Below are 20,202 nucleotides of genomic sequence, written 5' to 3'. Positions count from 1 at the left end.
CTGCCTTCTCTTCCAATAGATCTAGCACTGCACATCCTCTCAATCCTGATAGTGACTTTCCTTTCTGTATTACAACTTCTGAGTGCATTTTGTTCTCACTTTCAAGGCACCATTTTGTCCTTTAATCTAACCTTTCCCTGTGTTGCCTCTTGTACATGCAACTTGCTTCTAGCTGTACCATTTGTTCACAGTCTGAGCCACTATTTTCCTGAATTCTTCTCCCCCTTTCAGCTTTCCAAAGAATTCCCTATCTTGAGCCCAAAACACCTCAAAACTGCCATTACAGCTACACAGACTTGGCCAAGAGATACATATGTCTTCTATAATTCTAGTTTTAAAAACTTCTTGACTTCCTCATATTGTATGTCAACTTTTGTGAAGCAAGGCTTTAATACTAAGAACATGGAAGTATGTGCTATAAATCATTCAGTGATTAGAAATGCTCAGGTAAATGCCACATAAATTTTATTTATATTAATTGATAGCTCTCTTCCCTCACTAATTACTGGCCTGTTAAATACGGTGACAATTTACAAATATTGTTTAGACTCTTCGAGATCCTACTATAACAAAACAGTACACCATATAATAGTACATAACATCCTTACACAATACACAGAAGAACAGCTGGGACTAAACCCAGGCCTTAAAAACAAAGAAAGGAAAAAGCCACCACATATCAAGGCATTCAGGGAAACAAGTCTTCCCAGTCAAGAAGTGGAATGTAAATCCTTTCCACAGAAACACTATTAAAAGTAAACATACAGATGAAGAATCTTAACACTACCTCAAAATAGCACAAATACCATCTCTTTTTATTTATGACATTTCCATTTCCTGGTGTACTAAACATATAAGTTGCTTAAACATGCTCAATCTCATTTGTATTGAAAAGGCATGAAAAAATCCACAGATTTCTGAAATTAATTCAGATTCTTACTGTCATATATCAAAGCAAGCACCATCCTATAGGACTTGAGTATAAGGTTGACACATAGATGTCTGCTTTCTACCTGGCAGTACACTGCAAAATTGTTGCTAAAGCTCCAGCATAAACATCATATTCTTTAAACAAATGCCAGAGAAGACTATTCAAGGTTTTTCAGGCAATTTAGCTATTCAATGCAACACCATGACATTTATCTTACTCTAACGCATCCTAGAGCACCAACAAACACAGAATCTGAATCAAAGATTTTTAAGCCAGTAAAATTGCTGAGAAATAGCACAAAACTGGAGTTTTCTGGAAAAAGATAATCTTTCAGAAATTACACATTGAACACTAAAGTTGCCAAGCATTGAGCAACAAATAACAGCAGCAGTGTCTGCACCAAGAGGCTTATCTCCCTGAAAAGCTTTCACACCACATTTAGCAGGAAAGGTGTCTGGCAGGGTATTTTAGCAACACAGTATATAAACACAGTTTCATGTAACCACAGAATAAATTAAACTGGAAAGGACCTCTGAGTGATCATCTGGTGCAACTCCCCACTCAAAGCAAAGCCCACTTGAAGTTATCAGCTTAAATGGGTTAATTAATGCAAGCACATATTTCTTAAATAACAAATACATGTTTGTAATCCAGTTACTGGTTTTGTACTTATCTGCCTATTAAAAATAATCATTAAATCAGAACAACTATACACTTTATGCCACTAGAAGCCAATGTATAGGCTCATAAGAATAACTAGCCAGTATACATGCTCAATTTTACTCTTCCCCCTGTAGTCAGCATCAGTTACATGATGTTCCCCAGTTTCACAGTAGAAATGTGTACATGATATCAGAAATAGCATCCATATTTATGGCTCAGTGAAACACAAAAAAAGTCACAAGCTGAAGCTTAGCCTGTAGCTTGCCAGTGGATTGTACTGAAAGTACAGAAAGTACCAAAAGCAAAACAAAGGAAAGCATAGCTCAATAAAATCTGCACCTGCTTTGTGCAGGATGGATGTCCACAAAAGCAACATATGGCTCTTCAAAGCAAACAAAAAAAAAAAGAGACAAACATAAAGAGACTAAAACAATTAAAAGTCTGACCATGTAAGTATGCCTGTTACTTAAAACAGGTTTGAACAGATTCCTAAGATCACAAAAAAGATAGTTGTTTGCTTAATTTATCACATATTCCAAATATTCCAAAGGTAAATAAATACACAGTTTGAACATAAATTCTGCCTAAAGTAATTTTCATTTCTATAAAGGTGAGGGAGTGGAAAGCAGACAACTTTTAAATAAACCATACATTTAAGAATGCTGGAAGCAAATTTTTAGACACATGTAAGAAGTTTACCTGGTAATCTCCTGCTGAAGCTGAGAAACAGTAGGCACATAGAACACTACTCCAAAATACACAGTTGGCTCCAAGGCATATTTGTCCAGCTGTTTTTTCAGAGGCTTGTCCAAATCTACCCATCTGCGTTGATTCTGCTTATTATAATACCACAGGCTGAAATACGTAATCTGAAAGAGGCATTTCAGAGATGAAAAAAGTTAATATTGTGATATTAGATAAAATGTATTGTATGACAGTCCCACTACCTAGAAATAAATGGTTTAAAACACTAAGGTTATGGGTTATTGAAAACTTCAGAGAACTGCAGAGACATTTAACATCCAAAGCAGACACTAATTCCAGATAACCAACACACATACATAAGGTTCTCCACCTAAAACAATACTAAACTTACTTTTTACTTGCAAACAGTTCATAACTCTCTTGTGGCAACTCACAGAAGTTAGCAGTAGGCATTCATGTGTGACAGGAAAGCTAAGGGAAGGGAGGAAGGCAAATACAAACTGACACTGGACAGCAGGAGAGCAAAGCATGGCTTCTCTGGGGAAAGGCAGGCAGGCTCACATGGGATGCTGAAGGACAAAAGTGCACAGGACAGCTGGTCAGTCAAAGGCAAGCACATTAAAGCATATGCATGGTTCACCCCACGAGCAAGAAAATGAGCAGATACAGAGGAGCAGCTTGAGTGGGCAACTCCTGCCAAGCCCAAACACAAAACATGGTTTGCACTGGAACAGACAACCCCTAGAGGCTGAGGGGTGTCACCCCTGGAAAGTCAAAATGCCACTGGACAGCATCTTGAGCAACACAATCTAACTTGGATTAGATCTCTCTGAGAAGGAGTCTGGATCAGAATATTTTTCCATTGCTCCACAACATGGTTCTAAATCCACACTCCAGAGTCACTCATTCAAATTTAAATTTCCCCACTATGTTTAAACTGATTAAAATCTGCTCCCACAGTACTTATTTCATTCAGTTCTGGACCAGCAAACAGACGTAAAACTAGATATCATAATTAGAAGTGTTTTAACTGAGGGAGGAAGATAAGTGAATATTACGAATTCCCAACTATGTCTGTAGGCATTTACATGGAAATTCTCCAAGTCCTTGCTACATATACTTTATAATATGTAGAAATGGTAGAAATACCAACACCTTTAATCCAACACTTTTTTACGTATATTCAGATGTTTTTAACATACAAAAGAAAGCTACTAAGGATGAAGTTTTATAAAACAGAGGAATATTCATCATAATGATTTCTTTTCATCGGTAATTTCTGTGAATTAGACATGGAAAGACTGTCTACCTAGCAAAAAAACTATTTACTGTTGTTTTCTCAGAAGGTAATAATTTGGAGCACAGATCTGAAACTCATTGGGGAGCAACAAACAGATGGTAGTAGACAAAGGCCACTTTAGTACATTCCTGCAAAAACTCACCCATATACACATCTGAAAATTCATAAACATAAATTTTCTTAGTTTATAGTCTAAACAGGATGAAGAGTCTACCCTCATGGGACTCCAGCTACTCCTTACAGCTCTGACAGGCTATGCGTGCAACAACCACAGCACAGGCAGGTATGTCCCATCCCAAACTTCACGGGCAGCAATGGAGTCAATGTTCCGTATCAGCACAGATCATTAAGTCATTTGGAGCACAAAACTCAAGGTGTAGCATTAAATTAATAAAACCCTCTATTCCATAATATCTCTGGGATAATAGCAGAGGTAGGAAATTAGAGCCAACTTTAAGACTCTAATGTTCCTTTGACATTGCATACTGGCAAAATATACTTCTTTGCTTCTCTCTAAATTACCATCAACACAGTTCTGTGTGATTGTTAGTGGTTTTTGGTGTTCTGGGTTTTTTTTCCCCCAATGTTTAAAAAAAATCCTCTAAGTTAAAATTAATGCTACCATGTAATTGCAAAATTAGTATTCACAAGATAAAAAATAAATATGTTAGGATGAAGTCTGCCCATTTAGCCTTAAGATTCCTTCTATAAACTCTAAAACAACTCTGGTCCTCTCTGATAAAAAGACATGCTTTAATACAGAAAATAAATTGAATTACCACTATTCATATAAGAAAAAAGCAGCTTTTTCAGTATAGAGTAAGATATTTGGAGAAAGTGCAGCATGCTGATATAGACAAAATAGTTTCATGGTTGGGAAAGTTTAAAAATCATCATGGAGAACCAGACTACTCCCACATCAGAAACAGAGTTCTCTTGTAAAGCAAACCCTACAAACCAAATTTTTCACAGGTGGATGCTGTGTGCTCATCAATTCTGAATTCCAAAAGCCAAGAGTCAAATTTAGGAAGTCATAAATACTCTGAGTTTCCAGGAATATTCCAAGGAATATGGCTCTGAATACAAATCCTTTAAATGCTGATTTCTAAATTTCTCAGTCCAGGCATACAAAGTTTACTGATACCTTAAGGAACATTTCCTTTTATTTCTATTCTTCAATCCACTAACCATTAGGCATAGTGTGTGGGGTAACCTCCACCATCCCACAATGATATTGTGAAGACAGTATCTTAAGATTCTGTAAGATGTTAGGAAAAAAAAACCAAACAGCAGTACCACAGAAACTCCATTATGAAAGAAATATGTTCACTGCAACATCACATGCAGAAAATAATAAAATGTACCAAATGACTGAGTACGCCTCAATCCTTCCTGTGGACTGAGTAAGGAAAGGAACACATGTAAAAGGTTGTATTTCTTCTTCGTTACAAGACTGTTGACACCACGCACTCAGTCGCAGGAGCCAAAGTCAGACTGTGATGCTGACATTCTGTAACTTCTGAGGGTTATCAATGCAACGAATGTAAGTAAATTAGTGGACCAAAAAATAAAACAACAGTTGAAGTTGAACTATATGCCAGGAGCTACTTGATCTCACTTGCTAAGAAGAGCTCAAAAAAAGAAAGCCTTCTGTGCTGGCCCAGCCCACTCATCTGACAGGTCAACCACATCAGCCTCAGGCTGAGCACAATCTAAAATGTGGAACCACAACATTCTGTGTGAGGGCAGCGGCCACGGCAGAGACCAAAAGCAAAGGGTAACAGCTACAGTTGAAAGACTTCTATAAAGGATACCACACGAACACATTTGGAAACCAACTAAAAATATGCAAAAAAAATGTGTAACAATTGTTTGAATAACTCATTTGCAGCCTTGGTGTACTTAAAGTTCACAGAAGCACAGATGTATAACAAAGGTGAGGAGAAAAAGAACACAAACTTCTATTAACATCACCGCTGTTTGAAACTCTCTGATGTAAGATACTCCTGGTTCTACACCCTGAATCTAAACTGAAGGTATAGACAATTTTTAAGGCATGATGATCACTTAAACAGATCTGTATCTTTGAAACACTGACTGCTTTTTCTGGCCTACATGTAGAACAGAGTAGTAACTGGCACAACAGACTATCAAAAATGTTTCCACATTTTAAAATGCTCTCTGGAATCCAGCATATCTTTAAACAAGCCAACCAAAATACTATGGATGAAAGCTGGTCTTCTGACTTCTATGCAAACCTTTCACTTTACTTCAAGGGCAGAATTTGATCCTGTGAGTTTTCAGAGGAGCTTATGCACCCTGGAATATTCGCACTGATTAAAATAGAATCCACTTTTATTCATTGCTAAAACATTTTATTATTAGCAGCTCAGGACAACATCCAATACTAAAAAGAATGGCATGACATAATTCTTAAAATATGTTAAGCTGTTAAGATTAAGACTACTTTGAGGTTTGTTTATTTTAGTGACTTATTCATGACCCAACCCCTCTAAAGAAAATCAAATAGAAATAAAAAGAACATATAATTTCTGCACAGTTATTTTCTACCTATTTGCTTTCTGACACTAGCAACAGGAATAGTAAATATTTTTGCATAAAAGTTCAGGAGCTATGAAGAACACAAAGTATCAAAAGCCCAACACAGTATTGCATCAGGAACAGTGTGGCCAGCAGGTCCAAGGAAGTGATTCTTCCCCTGTACTCAGCACTGGTGAGGCCACACCTGGAGTACTGTGTCCAGCTCTGGGCCCCTCAGTTCAGGAAGGACATTGAGGTGCTGGAGCAGGTCCAGAGAAGAGCAACGAGGCTGGTGAAGGGACTCAAGCACAAGTCCTATGAGGAGAGGCTGAGGGAGCTGGGGTTGTTCAGCCTGGAGAAGAGGAGGCTCAGGGGAGACCTCATCACTCTCTACAACTACCTGCAAGGAGGTTGTAGCCAGGTGGGGGTGGGTTGGTCTCTTCTCCCAGGCAACTGTCAACAAGACAAGAGGGCATGGTCTCAAGTTGTGCCAGGGGAGGTTTAGGTTAGATATTGGAAAGAATTTCTTTACAGAGAGGGTGGTCTGACATTGGAATGGGCTGCCCAGGGAAGTGGTGGATTCTCCATCCCTGGAGATTTTTAAAAAGAGACTGGATGTGGCACTTAGTGCCATGGCCTAGTAACCGCAGTGGTAGTAGATCAAGGGTTGGACTTGATAATCTCGAAGGTCCCTTCCAACCCAGCTGATTCTGTGATTCTATGATCTCACAAGTTGGTGGGAGTGGAATGACTTTATGATTGAAGTCCACCAGACTTCCTAAGGTAAGCAGAGGAGTTTCATCAGGTATGAGTGCCATAAAACTACATTACTGTAGGTGATTCTGTTAAATCTTTCGACATGATGTACAATGAGACTCAGAAGTGGGGCTGATCAGTCTTAAGAGGAGACTAAAGTAACATCTTACTGTGGACTTCAATTGCCTAAGAAAAAATAGAGCCAAAGTCTTCTTGTAAGTAATCACTGAAAGTATGAGAAGCACTGGGGACAAGCTGCAACGTGGGAAATTCCAATTAGATCAGGAAAAAAATTGCACAACAAGACTAGCCAAACACTGGAACCGACAGCCCAAAGAGGTGTCAAATCTCTATCCTTGGAGGCACATAAATTCACCCAGGCAACCCCTGAACCATCTGATCCAAGCCAGCCCTCCTGAGCAGAGGGTGGGACTAGTAACCCTCAGAGGTCCCCTGAGGCATAACAGTGTTCAGAGTTTACTTTGAACTTATGTATTTAATAAAATATTTCCCAGTTAATTTCATATCCTATATTATAAATGTCACAAAATATCTTGTAGGATACAAATAGACTGGAAAAGAGAATCATTTGCTAATGGTTAATACAGTGCCTTTTAATTAATGCATTCACCTACCTGCCTCAAGGGTACAGTGACCTGAGGAATCACCATCCTAAGATGCTTAAATTTTGATTGCTTTACAAAAGGCAAAATCCAAATTCTAAAGCAGTCTAATAATAATAAACAATAAACTAGTGCCTTTCCTTCAGAAGTAAAGAAAAGCTATTCTGTCAAAGTTAGTATAAAACTGTACAGCAATTCCCAATGAAAAAAATACAATTAAGTGGTATATTCAAATTCTACCCTAACTTTATAAGAAAGCTAAAGAAACCAAGGACAAGGCTTTCTAATTGCCACTATTGTTTTCATGGAAAAACCTTAATTTTGTGCTGCTCAATATAATAAGACTTTATCTGCAAATCCTTTATCTGAATGTATATCTTTTTTTGTTCAGAAAAAGAAATAACTGAAACAGTGATTTCAAGTAACTCTGTACTTCAGTTTATCTTTGTTCCCACATTATAATTATAGCACACTTAATATATGTTTTAGATGGAGTCAAGTTTGCTTTTCAATGAAGTAGCATTTTTAAATTAATCAGATTACACACTGAAGGTCTGCATTTTTATATACATTCCTCCATGACAATTTTTCCTTTCCTAATTTTAAGGAAAATTTGGTTCAGAGAGGCAACCACAGTAGTTCAACTATGAGCACTGCTTCTCCTCGTATTTCTCCAAGCATCAGCTACAAATTTGTCAGACTCTGACACAAGGCATAAACATAATTATGTCAGTAATCCCTCTGTCATACTTGGCCCAACTTTTATATGCCAGTCAATATGGTTAATGATACATTTAGATGTAAGAATATTTATGGTTGCACTTGGTCTTATTTTAAATACACTCTTTTCATATGAAAAACACATTAAAGAAATCACCAAATGAATTAAAAACTTTTTTGTGTGTGTATTTTCTCCAAAAAAGAGCTGATATTTTAGAATTCAGAACAAAATTTTACAGCATAGTTCAAGCATTTCTGAAGCACTATTCCAGAACTTCGAAGTCACTCAGGATCCGGATAACCTTGGTTCCTTTTCCTATTCATGTCCAAAACAAACACAGGAACTTGCATATGCACAGCACAAACTCTTCCCAGAAGTTCTCTACCATTGGTTCTTGTACTCTACCACATATCTGCAGTTAAGTCAGACTCTGCTTGTACACAGGAGCAGAATTTGCCCCTTCTTGCTTGTTTAGAAGTGTTATCAGTAAACAGAAAAAAAAACAAAATTCAACAAGAGAGAGAAACCAGTTATAGCACCTCCTGCCAAACACTTCAGAGATATCTAGCTATAATTTTTTTTTTAAATCTCTATATTTTCAAGGATTTTATTTGTATACTCTTGCCCTAGATGTAAGATGAGCAGTGTTGCACATGCTTTGTGAGGTGGTTAACAATCAGAGCTCTCGGCAGTTTCTAAAAACTTGTAGTTTCAGAATGGTTTTCTGTGACAGCTTTTTGCATAAATCAAGTTTGGTTGTAGTACCCTCATAGGATGAAAGACAGACTGTGCTACAAAGGGTAAGTAACTTATGTTCACTGTTCCCTTTGGCTTCTTTCCCCAGTTCCTCAGTTTAAGAGAGTTGGATTACATACCCATTGCTGATGAGTCACATTCTGGGAATACCAGAAAATAGTCTTTTTAGTTTAATGCATTCATTTCACTTTTCTATGAAGTTTATCATTCAGTAAAAAAATTAAATTGTCAACATACATAAAACTGCCTAAACTCTATGAGTCCTTACTAGTATACAACTTGAAAATTGAGCAGTTCCAATTGGAAAATTGAAAGAAAAATAGTGTTTAGCCACACAAAGAATAATTTCAAGACTATTAATTTAATAAAGATCTGTTAAAACAAATATCTTAAAAGACAGCACACCATTAAAAATAAGCTGTTCGGTTCACTGTCCAAATTCAGTAATTTCAGACGCCACCAGAAAGAAAGAGGCATTTACAAATGTTACCACTGAATGTATAAAAAAAGGTAAAGGTTCCCCTCATGCCTCATGCAATAAACTGTTTTGAAGATGCATGGGAACCGCCTGTCCTAACTGTGTAGGCCATATACAGTAATCCAAGACTGACCTTGTATTTCAGAATGACACCGAGTCTCAGCATTCAAATAAACACTCATACTTTCATGTTTAACACTTAGAATTCACACTTGTGCTTCAAGGGTGCTCTGTACATTAAAAATGTGCAACATCTTATGGAAAATCCTTTGTATTCTACAGTATCAAGGACTAAAGTTGTCCTTGCAGCTTTAAGAAAAGTGCTGAACCAATTTTTCTTTCTGAAAACTTTCTACTAAACAAGTAGTCAGGAATGATTCAGTATCTGCTTGGCAAACCTGACTCTTTAAAGGCAGAACAACATTTTTTGAATGCAAGTTCTGGAAAGTAATTTATATCCCTATTTTCCATTCCCTTTAATTGCAACACATTTTCCCGCCAAAATAATCCATGCAAGAATGCATGGCTGAAGGAATCTGCTCAGAGTTCAATAGTGTACTGTCAACTCCCTTAGTCTGATATATGGCTCTTAATTGAGGGAATTGCATCTTTTGCTCTCTTTTTTTTTTTAAACAGATTTTTAGGAGTGACTTCAAAGAAAGAGATAATGAAGAATAGCTGAAGAAAACATGCCTCTCCAATGATCTGTGACTAGTTCAATAAAAGCTGGCAGCCATCATTCAGGAAGACAAAGCATTTGCATTTTGCAACCTAAATACAGTAAAAATTCTACATTTTCTGTTGACCTAGAAATTACATCTGAAAGTTGATCAATAAAATCAACAGACTCTATTCACACAATGGTAACTGAATTCTAAATATATGGTATCTGATGTGTTCTAAGTAAACAAGAGTAGTTAGATTCTCCCTTTGCCAGAAGGAGAAAGATTTTTAAAAAAAAGTCATACTGTTGCAGAGAACCGAATTTTCCAAAATAACTGTACACGAAAAAAGTATTTGGAGACTCTACAAGAATGCAACTGAAAACAAGTGCACATAAAGCAAGCACTTAGAGATTAATGGATTCACATCTATTTCATTCATGTACGATTCTCCAGACAGAAAGAAGGAAAAGTATTTCTGAAAACAAATGACTACATATAGCATTTCCTATTGAGGATCCTACAGTAATGTATGCTGTGTAAAATAATAAATGTTTGCAGGATTGAGTCCTAAATATATTTGCTCAGGATTTGAGCAAAGTTACAAACAGTTGCCATCGCTTGACAATAAAAAGACAACATTTTAAAAAATCATAGTTATAAATGCAAACATTTATTATTACTCAATTATTTTCACAATTACTCATGTTTTCATTACCTAAGTCCATGGTTTTCATCCTGTATTTGAAACCCATAATCAAAACACAATTCTATGGTGGATCACATAACCAGGACAGAAGCGTATTTTTCAGAACAACGTTAGCAACACTAAACTTTTATTATTAGTTTTCTCTCTCCTAATTCCCCAGAATTGTACATGCTGTCACAATTCAATGACTACAAAATGAACTAAACCTTTTGAGACTCTAGGGGGAAATGCCAATTTATCCAGGACTGAGAGCCTTCAAATACTGCAATGAAACAACCGGTGCTCAACAATATAAAGCATTGGTTCATATGTTGGTAATCTATGCAGATTTCTATAAACATCTTGCAGCTCTGTATTTCAGAAGGGAATCACTCAATACAGGAGATATATGAATAATCACTAAATGTGAGGAAGAGCAAATTTCAGTTGCAAAAGGATCCTTCAAATTATCAGGTAAGGAATTTTTTGGGAAAAAGTCAGATGGAACAGACATATACAGATTTATCTAGTGTAAAACAGGTTTCCTCATGAAGCCAGTACTCAATCTGTATGTCTACATGCATGCTCCAAGACAGTGTCTGCAAACACGTTTGTGGTATTTCAACAAGCAAGACAAGTAATTGGTCACTGGTACACATCACATTTTGTGCTTTAGGTTCTTTTCACAGCACTAATCCATCAGAAAAAAAATACATGCACACAAATAACACTCTTTCATATCCCTAGCTAAAAGTTGACTCAAGTCTTGCAGTAATTCCTAACCATGTGGTTTAGGTAGAATTTTTTCTTGCTTTTTGGTTTTTTTTTAAACAGAATTCTCAGCATTGTCAGGTTTAAAAAACAGTTGCTTTGTTTATCACCGTTAAGCTTTATCCACTGACACTTCTCACGTGTTTTCCCCTTGGACATTCCCGAAGCTTTAACATCAGTTTGCAACTGTTTTGGAGCAATCCAAGTCCCCATAAAGAACAGAAGATGAGTAAACCATGGGAACACAGGATAGCTGCTCCAGTAAATAAGCTGATTGCCCTACATGGTAAGGATTTACCACATAGGATATCTCTCACAAGAGACAAATATTACACTTTTGTTCGAGAGTTCACTTACCTCCCGCAATTCAAGCCTCTGAGCCACTGCTTCCAGACTTTCCTGGCCCGTGCTTTCCACTGACAGCGTAAACTCCACAAATTCATTGTTGAGCAGCTGGATACGAGCCACCAAGCAGCTCTTGCTGGATACTGTGTAACGTCGAGTTCGTTTCAATTTTAACCCAAAAGGTAGAGGCATCTTCTTTTCCCCCCACGGATGGCTACTGTTAAAGAGCTACTACCACCGGGACCTTGAGAGGGGACGGGAAGTTGTCTCCTCTCAACAGGTAAGAAGCTGTAAAGTCTCCAGAGATCAACCAGCAGCAGCAGTATCCATTAAAGACAAGCAAGTTTTCCACCAAGAAACAAGCAGAAGAGACATCCACTGGAATCCTAGTACGGAGCAAAAGAGAAAGAGAATAAATACAAGAATCAGAAATACTTTGACTGAAAGGGGAATGGTAACATGTATATTTTTTCTAAATCTAAATAACCAGTCTACTTTTCCAAAATGCAGAGCTGTTATGTATTCAAATAATGAAATAAGTACCGGAGTTTCTGGTTTTTCCACAGATGACACTGGTTTTTGGCGAGTTGATTTCTTTTTTTTTTAAACTCACAAGTGAATAATGAGTCTTAGTCAAATGTGGCTGCAATATCTTAAAATAAGTATGTATAAACTGAATCGGTATTTAAATGAAGGACTTCTATGAAGTCCAAGTTGCCTAAGGTATTTCTAATACTGAACAAAGCCACTTTCTCTACAAGCAAATCCAGCACTCTGGCTTGTTTTTCAGAGCATCATACAGCTCAGCCACTATCTGTTGGTGGATTAAATGCAAAACCAAGCCCCATAAAAGATTAAGGGGGAAAAAAAGAAAGGCAGGGAGGCATTAAAGCTCACACCTTAGCCATTTCCTACCAGACAATTAAAATGTAATTCCTCTAATTTTCCCTGAATTACAGCTAGCTGTGCCATTATTCCTCATGCTAAACTTCTGTATGATGCTTCAGGTTATGCTTTGCTTCACCAAAAGAGTACATGAATTCTGAGAACCATTTATTTTCTAATTTTTCCTTGAAAAACATACTCATTCCCAGGCTGAAGGTAGCCACCCATTTCCCCACCTTTTCCAAACACCTTCACGCCTCTTCTCCTGTCAACTCCATCCCAAGCTTTGCCTTTCTCCTTTTTCAAGTGTTTTCTTACTGCGTGCACCCTGATCTAAGAAATTTGTCATAGAATCATGGAAAGGTTTGGGTTTGAAGGGACCTTAAAGGTCATCTAGTTCCAACCCCCCTGTCACGGGCAGGGATTCCATTCACTGGACCAGGCTGCTCCAACCTGGGGCTGTGTGAGGCAGAGCAGGACTGCAGGAGCAACGCGGGCCATGCCCGTGTGCCAGGCATTGCCGCCTGGGATAAAGCCACGCTGCTTTCTCTCGTCTCTGCCCGTGGACCTCTAGTGGCAGCGTCGCCCCGCCTGAAAACGGAAAGAAAACAGCAGCCTACTTTTTTTTTTTTTTTTTTTTTTTTTCAGGCTGGTAGGTATTAGTAGCACCTATTAAAAGGTGTAATTCAATTTCCCAGGACTCTTAGGATGACCAGACAGGAGCAACGTGAGGATACCCATTTCTTTGGAACGGGCGAACCGGAAGAAGTAGTCTTCCTATCACACCTGTTTTTAAACTCAAAGGTATAGCTATAAACAAACAGATACCACATACTGCTTGGACCTTTATACGCCTACCTAGAAACTTAATGTTATCCAACACAACCTCAAACTCTTTAGGCTGAAAACCTTGTATCAGCCTCTCTATTCCCTTGCAAGCAGCACAGCAAAGAAGAAAGGGAGGCAGAAAGACACTAAAGACCTTAAATGGGGAGAAAGGGGAGGCAGCGTGGCATTTTTCCCTAATGACATCTTTGCAACTCTACTCCAAAGAATGACCAGAAGCATATTTCATGACCACGTTTCTTATAATCTGGAAGCAGCTCTACCATCCTACGCAATCCCTATCCTCAACAGATACCACTTAAAATCTTACCTGAATAAGAAAAAAACCCTGACCCAAATGCCAACTAATTTATTTTTGGGTGCAGCTGTAGAGTAAATAACAACGGATAACAGGTTTCCCTGAAAAATACAGGGATATACAGGGAATCCTAACTTTATTACTTGCTCTGCACTTTGATCTTCCAAATCCAGCCCTGCTTGAGCAGCATGCAGGGAATGCTCTACAGACAGAAGCTTTTAGTCCCCTGCCCACTGCCAGCAGAATCTCTCACTGGGTTTATTCCTGTTAGAGTAACTTTTGGCCGATTGACCTCAGCCCATGTCCCCAAGCTTCCACTCCCCATTTTCCAATACATTCTTTGCACAGTTACGCACTTTCTTTTAGCGCTACAGCAATGAGGAAAACCAACTTACTCCTCTCTTTGAAAGCTGCAGTTAGAAATGCAGTGCTGTTTAATCTCAGGTTTTATGTAGTACCACTGAATACGAAAGACTTTCAAACTTTTGTGCCCATATCAGGTCCTTAAGAAAGTATTCTAAGGGCATGGAAACAAACAAACAAACAAAAAATCATTAAACAAAGGCCAACGACACAGGTGAAATTTTCAAACCATCTAATGCTGACATGAGGAACTCTCAGACTTTCAGTTATTTCTCTATGCAGACAGGTAACAATGCCAGCGTAGGAAGAAGTTTAGAGCAGAATTTTCAGAACATGCCAGCCAGGAGCATTCTTCACGTTAAGATCCCTTGTTTGCATTTATCGGTCCACTGAGCATTTTCCCTAAATGATTTCATTTTAACTCAGGACATGTCTGACATAATCTTCATGACTTCTGAAATATATTTATAACAAGGAAAACTTAAGTAATTAACTTCCAGACCACATCACAAAGGACCAACTAAAACAAAAAACTCCTGACATATAATAAATACTGTAGAATAAAGGCAAGTTTGATGAATAACACTGAGTTATCATTCAGTATCTTCTACTGCTAGCCATGTGTAGTTCCTGCAAACACAGCTGTGCTGGTTTTATTCAGCAGCTGAACATTCTGCAGTGCTAGGTGGTCTCATATTTGCCTTCTGCATTACTTTAAATTCAGACACATCTGCATTGTTTTAAAGCTCCTTTAGCAAAAATGAACTACATACTGCCAGGAGTTACAAATCCAACTAATGACCTTTACAGTAACAGGTCTTTATTTACCAAGCCTGGAATTTTCATGCAACAGCTAAAAATGTTGTTAGTGACCAAAGTTTGTATATTTTAACAGGATCCTGTAGTTTCAAAAATGCTATATTAGAATTTCAGCAACATGGCCATGACGGATGTGTGATCACTGAACACTTTCTCTTTTGCCTACACTCCCCACTCCCTCAATTATTAGTATTTTACTTTACAAAGATTTTTTTAACGGCCTGCATGAATGACAGTAATCAAAATAAAACTGCAATATATGATGGTGAAAAAGGGCTCCTATTATTTCAAAGGCTTGAAATACATATATTTATTTCAGAAATATTTGGGGAGCCAGAAAAAATAATCAGAATACTCCACTCTCCCCCTGTTTTACCAGTTAATCTTTGACACGACTCTTGGACTGAGAGAGCAGCAATAAGTGCGTATCTCAAACCTCCCCTACCTCCAGAAGCACAGTCCCACCGCCTTTAATTTTCAAAAAGTAAACGCTTGAAACTCCTCACCCTTACACTACACAGCAGAGAAGTTCAGCCGCTATGTTTTCACTCTGCCTGCTGTTTTCCCCTTACCTTGCAGAGCGATCCAAAGACACCGAGTCTCCTTTCACATACGTGTAGCTGAAAAAAAGCCCTCAGTGCTCCAAGACTTTTTCTCCCGGAGCCATCTCATCTGTATTCCTCGGGAACTGACTTACTGTGTTCCTCTTGTCCGAAACAGCTGCTATCTCGGCTAACCCACCTTCTTCTCAGATCACTCATAGTGAAAACATTCCTCACTTCCTGTCTCAAAAAACTTGCTCTGGATATCATTCCACTGGGTAAAGAGCTGGGGGGTGGAAGAAAATATTACAACAAAATAAACCTGTGCCAGCCAGCTCTTCAGGCGGCCTCTTTCATGTGACGCTGTGCCGCATGAGCGCAAATTGCGTTCTCAGGAATATTTTCAAATCGCCCGTCCCTGTGTGCCTCTGTGTGTGTGCATTTAATTTCTTTTCCTGGAGGCGTTCCCCTCGCTCTATCCATGCGGAAGGATACGCTGAAAGAATTAAAGCGAAGGCCCGTATGCTTGTAGCCCATTACCTCAGAGAGTTGGAATGCCTGGCAGGGAGAATGTCAGCAATGAACAGCTGCTTCTCTGGCTACAGGGGCACTACAGAAATAGGGGTTACAACAAATAGCAGGCAATCCTTGCTTTTTTTAATCATATGATCATTTATTTTAAGCCTTTCCAATTAAGGCAAATCTCTTACCAAAATTCTGTTGGTCTTATTTTCAAGTAGCTTGGATATATTTTTAAGGTTTAATCAGTTTGTGCCTTATCAAATGACCTATGCACATACATTTATATCTGCAGCTGAAAACAAAAGTCCTTGCAAAGTTTCAGCTGTTGGTAAGATACACAGCAAGAAAATGCAGACTAGAGGCTGATCTTTCAGCCCTTGTCTGGACTTAAAACTCCCAAAGGTGTCAATAGAAATTACACCCTTGATAACAACTGTCTTAGCAAGCTTTAAATGCATATCAATTCAGGAATATTTACAGTGTTTAACTAATGCAAACACCGTACCAAGGGCTGCACTCCAATCTCACAAGTATATGGAGACCTCTGTGTGTTTGTGTGCCTGTGAAATCTGCAATTGTTGCATGCCATTTGGAATATTATGGCTCTTCCCATTGTATGAGCCAGGCAAAAGTACATACAAACTTGAAATGGGTCAGGGATGAGGAAAAAGTAAAGTATGCGAATGCTGATTCATAACTGTAAAACTTAGAAAGTGTTTTGGTAATGTAAAGTGCACAAACATGCTACTGTCTGAGCAGGTCTAACCTGCAGGTCAACTATGCAAATAGCATGTTACTCAGGAGGACACTAATCTCAGCTGAAATATGTAGGTAATTTTGTACTATAATGAATTCTTCTGAGTTATTTCTCCAAGACACAATTGTCTTTCCTCAGATTTAGAGAAATCTCTCTTTTTTTTTCTCCATACATCAGTCACAGTTATGATGAGCAGTCCATAAGCAAAATATAAAAAAGTAATTTGGGGGAATCTTATATTGAGAAAAATAAACTAGCTTTGAACTAATCAAAATGGATACCCTTTCCTAATGGTGTATGCTACAGGACAGAACTACGGTTACTTGCTGGAAAAAACTCTCTAATACAACATATGACGAATTCAAGCCATGAAAATTCAGAGTTGCAAAGGCAACCCCTCCTATTTCTAAACAATTCATACTGGAAACAAGGTCTCAATTCTCTTATCCGTCACATTTCCTATTCTAATTCTTCATCACACCCATTTCCTGCCTGAGTCCCTGCCTAGAAGTTGCATTTATTAGACTTCCCTTGTTTTCCATAGTTAGTTCTTGCTGCATGTTCTTTCTTTGCATTTATGTTAAAGACAACACCTCATCTTAAAAGAGACAGCTAGGATGTTGTCAATATGCTCCTCTACAGCCTGCATCTTCTTTTGAAGCTCCTCACATTTTTATACCTAAATAATTTTTTTCTTCTGATGCTTTTTTAGTTTTGTAACCCCAGATTGTATCCCAACTCTGTATTTTTCTGCACCTTCTCCATTTTGCCATGTCTCATTTTTTTTTCCTCATCAGCTCTATGTTACTTGCTTTGCTCCAACTATCAATTCTAATAAAAGGTGCAAAGAGACAAAGACATCCATAAACATGGGATGACTGATAAAGACACATCAATAAGATGTAGAGTGATTGCCTCAGGCCACAATACTGTGCTTCTGCTTCCTCCTTTAAGCCCCGGTCAACACTCACGACATGCATGGATGTTGAATACATCTTTTGCTGTACTCTTTACTCTCTTGTTGAAATTTATGTGAGGAAATGACTAATATCCTACAGCTGAATGTTGCAGCCCTTGTTCTATGAGTACAAGGGAAAGTTGCTGCCCCTTGGGTTGGATAAGGCCTGCCCATTATGGAACAAGGATAAATCTATTTTGTTTTTATTGACATTGTCCCTTCTGGAGCAGATTTTTGTTGGCTTTTTTTTTTTTTTCTGATCTTGGTCCAAATATGTGATTACAGTTGAGTGTATCAACCAACAGGGTAAAGGTTGATGCAAATATTCAGCTTATTTTGGTTCTGCAAGCTCTGTCCAGCATCAGGTCTTTGTGTTGACTAAACGTAAACAAAAAGTTGGAAGTGAGCTGAAGAGGAAGCAGAATCGGCCACCCTCCAGGCAGAAAAGTGGTATGCATGTATACACTCCTCAGCCTAGTGGAGAGTTACTCTTCCTGATAAAAACACAGGCAGGATAATCCGGAAACTGTTAGTTAAAGGGGCTTTCCCACAATGCTGAAACAATGAAGTCATGTAGAAAAATGTCTTGATTTACACCATGCAAAATAGTGACTTCATGAACTGCGGTCAGAATACCTCTGATTCTACAAGTGATGCAAAGCTGTTCTCTGAACAAATTTACTTTATTCATCACTTCCATGTTTGGCTCTGTGTCTGAAGCCTCCTTGCTTTTTCATCAGTCATTTCTTATTTGTGAAAAACAAGAGATAGCTGGGACTTTATGCATTCTTATATATTTTTTTATGGTAATACAGAGAATGGAGTGCCAGAAAAATGAGTAAACAATAAACATGCTTGAAGCCTGCAATTTCATGTGTGCAAGATTCATTTTTACTTACAAGGTGCTGTAAAGTGTTGAACATGTTCTACTAAGTTAATAACTAAGGCTATAGAATTTTCCTATTAGAAGAAAACAGGCAGCTTTCTTACACAGAATGTAGTGTTGAACTTGAAGCAATAAGCTCCTTTTTTATTTTCAAAGGAAACTTTTTTTAAACACAGTATTTCTTTCTAAAGTAAATCCCTTAATAATGAAATAAACTCAGTTCCTATTTTCGCACTGCAATAATTATTTTTCTTGGTCCAATAATACTTTCTTAAGAAAGTAAAATGTATCTCTTAAAGGTTAAAATGGTGTGATTAAACTAATCTGTTACTAGTTCCATCTCTCTGTAACACCAATATGTTATAACTAGAGTCAGGCAAACAGCTCAGATCATTAGCAATAATTAGTCTAGGCTATCTCTGTATGATATTTGGTTTATATCAGGAGCAGTGATGCAGAAAGAGATTAACACAGCTGTTAACTACAATGCCTGGAGTTTATTTTAACCAGTGGCATTACTTGTAAAAGATTCTTTATCTGTAGGCTGGGCTTTCAACAATGTTACTGCTCACTAGATCAGCTGAAGTGAAGCTGGGACATTGGTGCAAAAGATAAATGGTTTGCCTCAAACATTACTTCTTTTTTGCTTACTACTATCCTTACCCTGTAGGCTTTTGTCCCTCTGCAACTGATCCCTTGTAGCAGTAAGACCAGTTGATATTTGTGTTGGGTTTTGTGGCCAGGTTTTGGTAGGGGAGGAGCTACAGGGGTAACTTGTGTGAAAGGTTATCAGAAGCTTCCCCTGTGTCTGACCGAGCAAATGCCAGATGGCTCCAAGATAGACCCACCGCTGGCCAAGGCTGAGCCCATCACCCACAGTGGTAGCACCTCTGGGGTGACATGTTTAGAAGGGAAGAAAAGTTATTGGGCAGAAGCAAATTGCAGCCAGAGGAGTGAGAATATGTGAGAGGACAGCTCTGCAGACACAAAGGTCAGCAAAGAAAGAGGGGGAGAAGGTTCTCCAGGTGCTGGAGCAGAGATTCTCCTGCAGCCCGGGGTGAAGACTATGATGAGGCAGCCGTGCCCCTGCTGTCCGTGGAGGTCTATACTGGAGCAGAGATCCATCTGCAGCCTACGCCGGAGCACATGGATGCCTGGAGGCTGTGAAACTGTGGGAAGCCCATGGCGAAGCAAGCTCCTGGCAGGACCTGTGGTCCCATGGAGAGAAGAAGCCATGCTGGAGAAGTTTTCTGCCAGGACTTGTGACCCCATGAGGGTCCCACGCTGGAGCAGCCTGTTCCTGAAGAACTGCATCCCATGAAAGGGATCCACGCTGGGACATGTTGTGAACTGCAGCCTGGGGGAACAATCTGTGGTAAGCTGTTT

The 20,202-nt window shown here is 38.5% G+C and overlaps 1 protein-coding gene across 1 annotated transcript in view; it reads right to left on the bottom strand.

Moving 5' to 3' along the window:
• PTPN21 (protein tyrosine phosphatase non-receptor type 21) overlaps window positions 1-16,144 on the bottom strand; it is a 45,359-nt gene extending 29,215 nt beyond the window's left edge. The window contains exons 1-3 of the mRNA XM_027738529.2: window positions 15,724-16,144; window positions 11,953-12,326; window positions 2,294-2,463 (exon numbers count right to left, since the gene is read on the bottom strand). Of these exons, the coding sequence (XP_027594330.1) occupies window positions 2,294-2,463; window positions 11,953-12,132 (350 nt within the window). The 5' untranslated portion in view covers window positions 12,133-12,326; window positions 15,724-16,144. The remainder of the gene's footprint in view (window positions 1-2,293; window positions 2,464-11,952; window positions 12,327-15,723) is intronic.
• Window positions 16,145-20,202: the final 4,058 nt, after the last annotated feature.

This window comes from Pipra filicauda, unplaced genomic scaffold (assembly GCF_003945595.2).
Source record: "Pipra filicauda isolate LSUMZ 115617 unplaced genomic scaffold, ASM394559v2 scaffold283_size971201_pilon, whole genome shotgun sequence".
Lineage (NCBI taxonomy): Eukaryota > Metazoa > Chordata > Aves > Passeriformes > Pipridae > Pipra > Pipra filicauda.
Note: the sequence above shows the minus strand (reverse complement) of the source record. Positions and strands in the feature narration are given on the sequence as shown.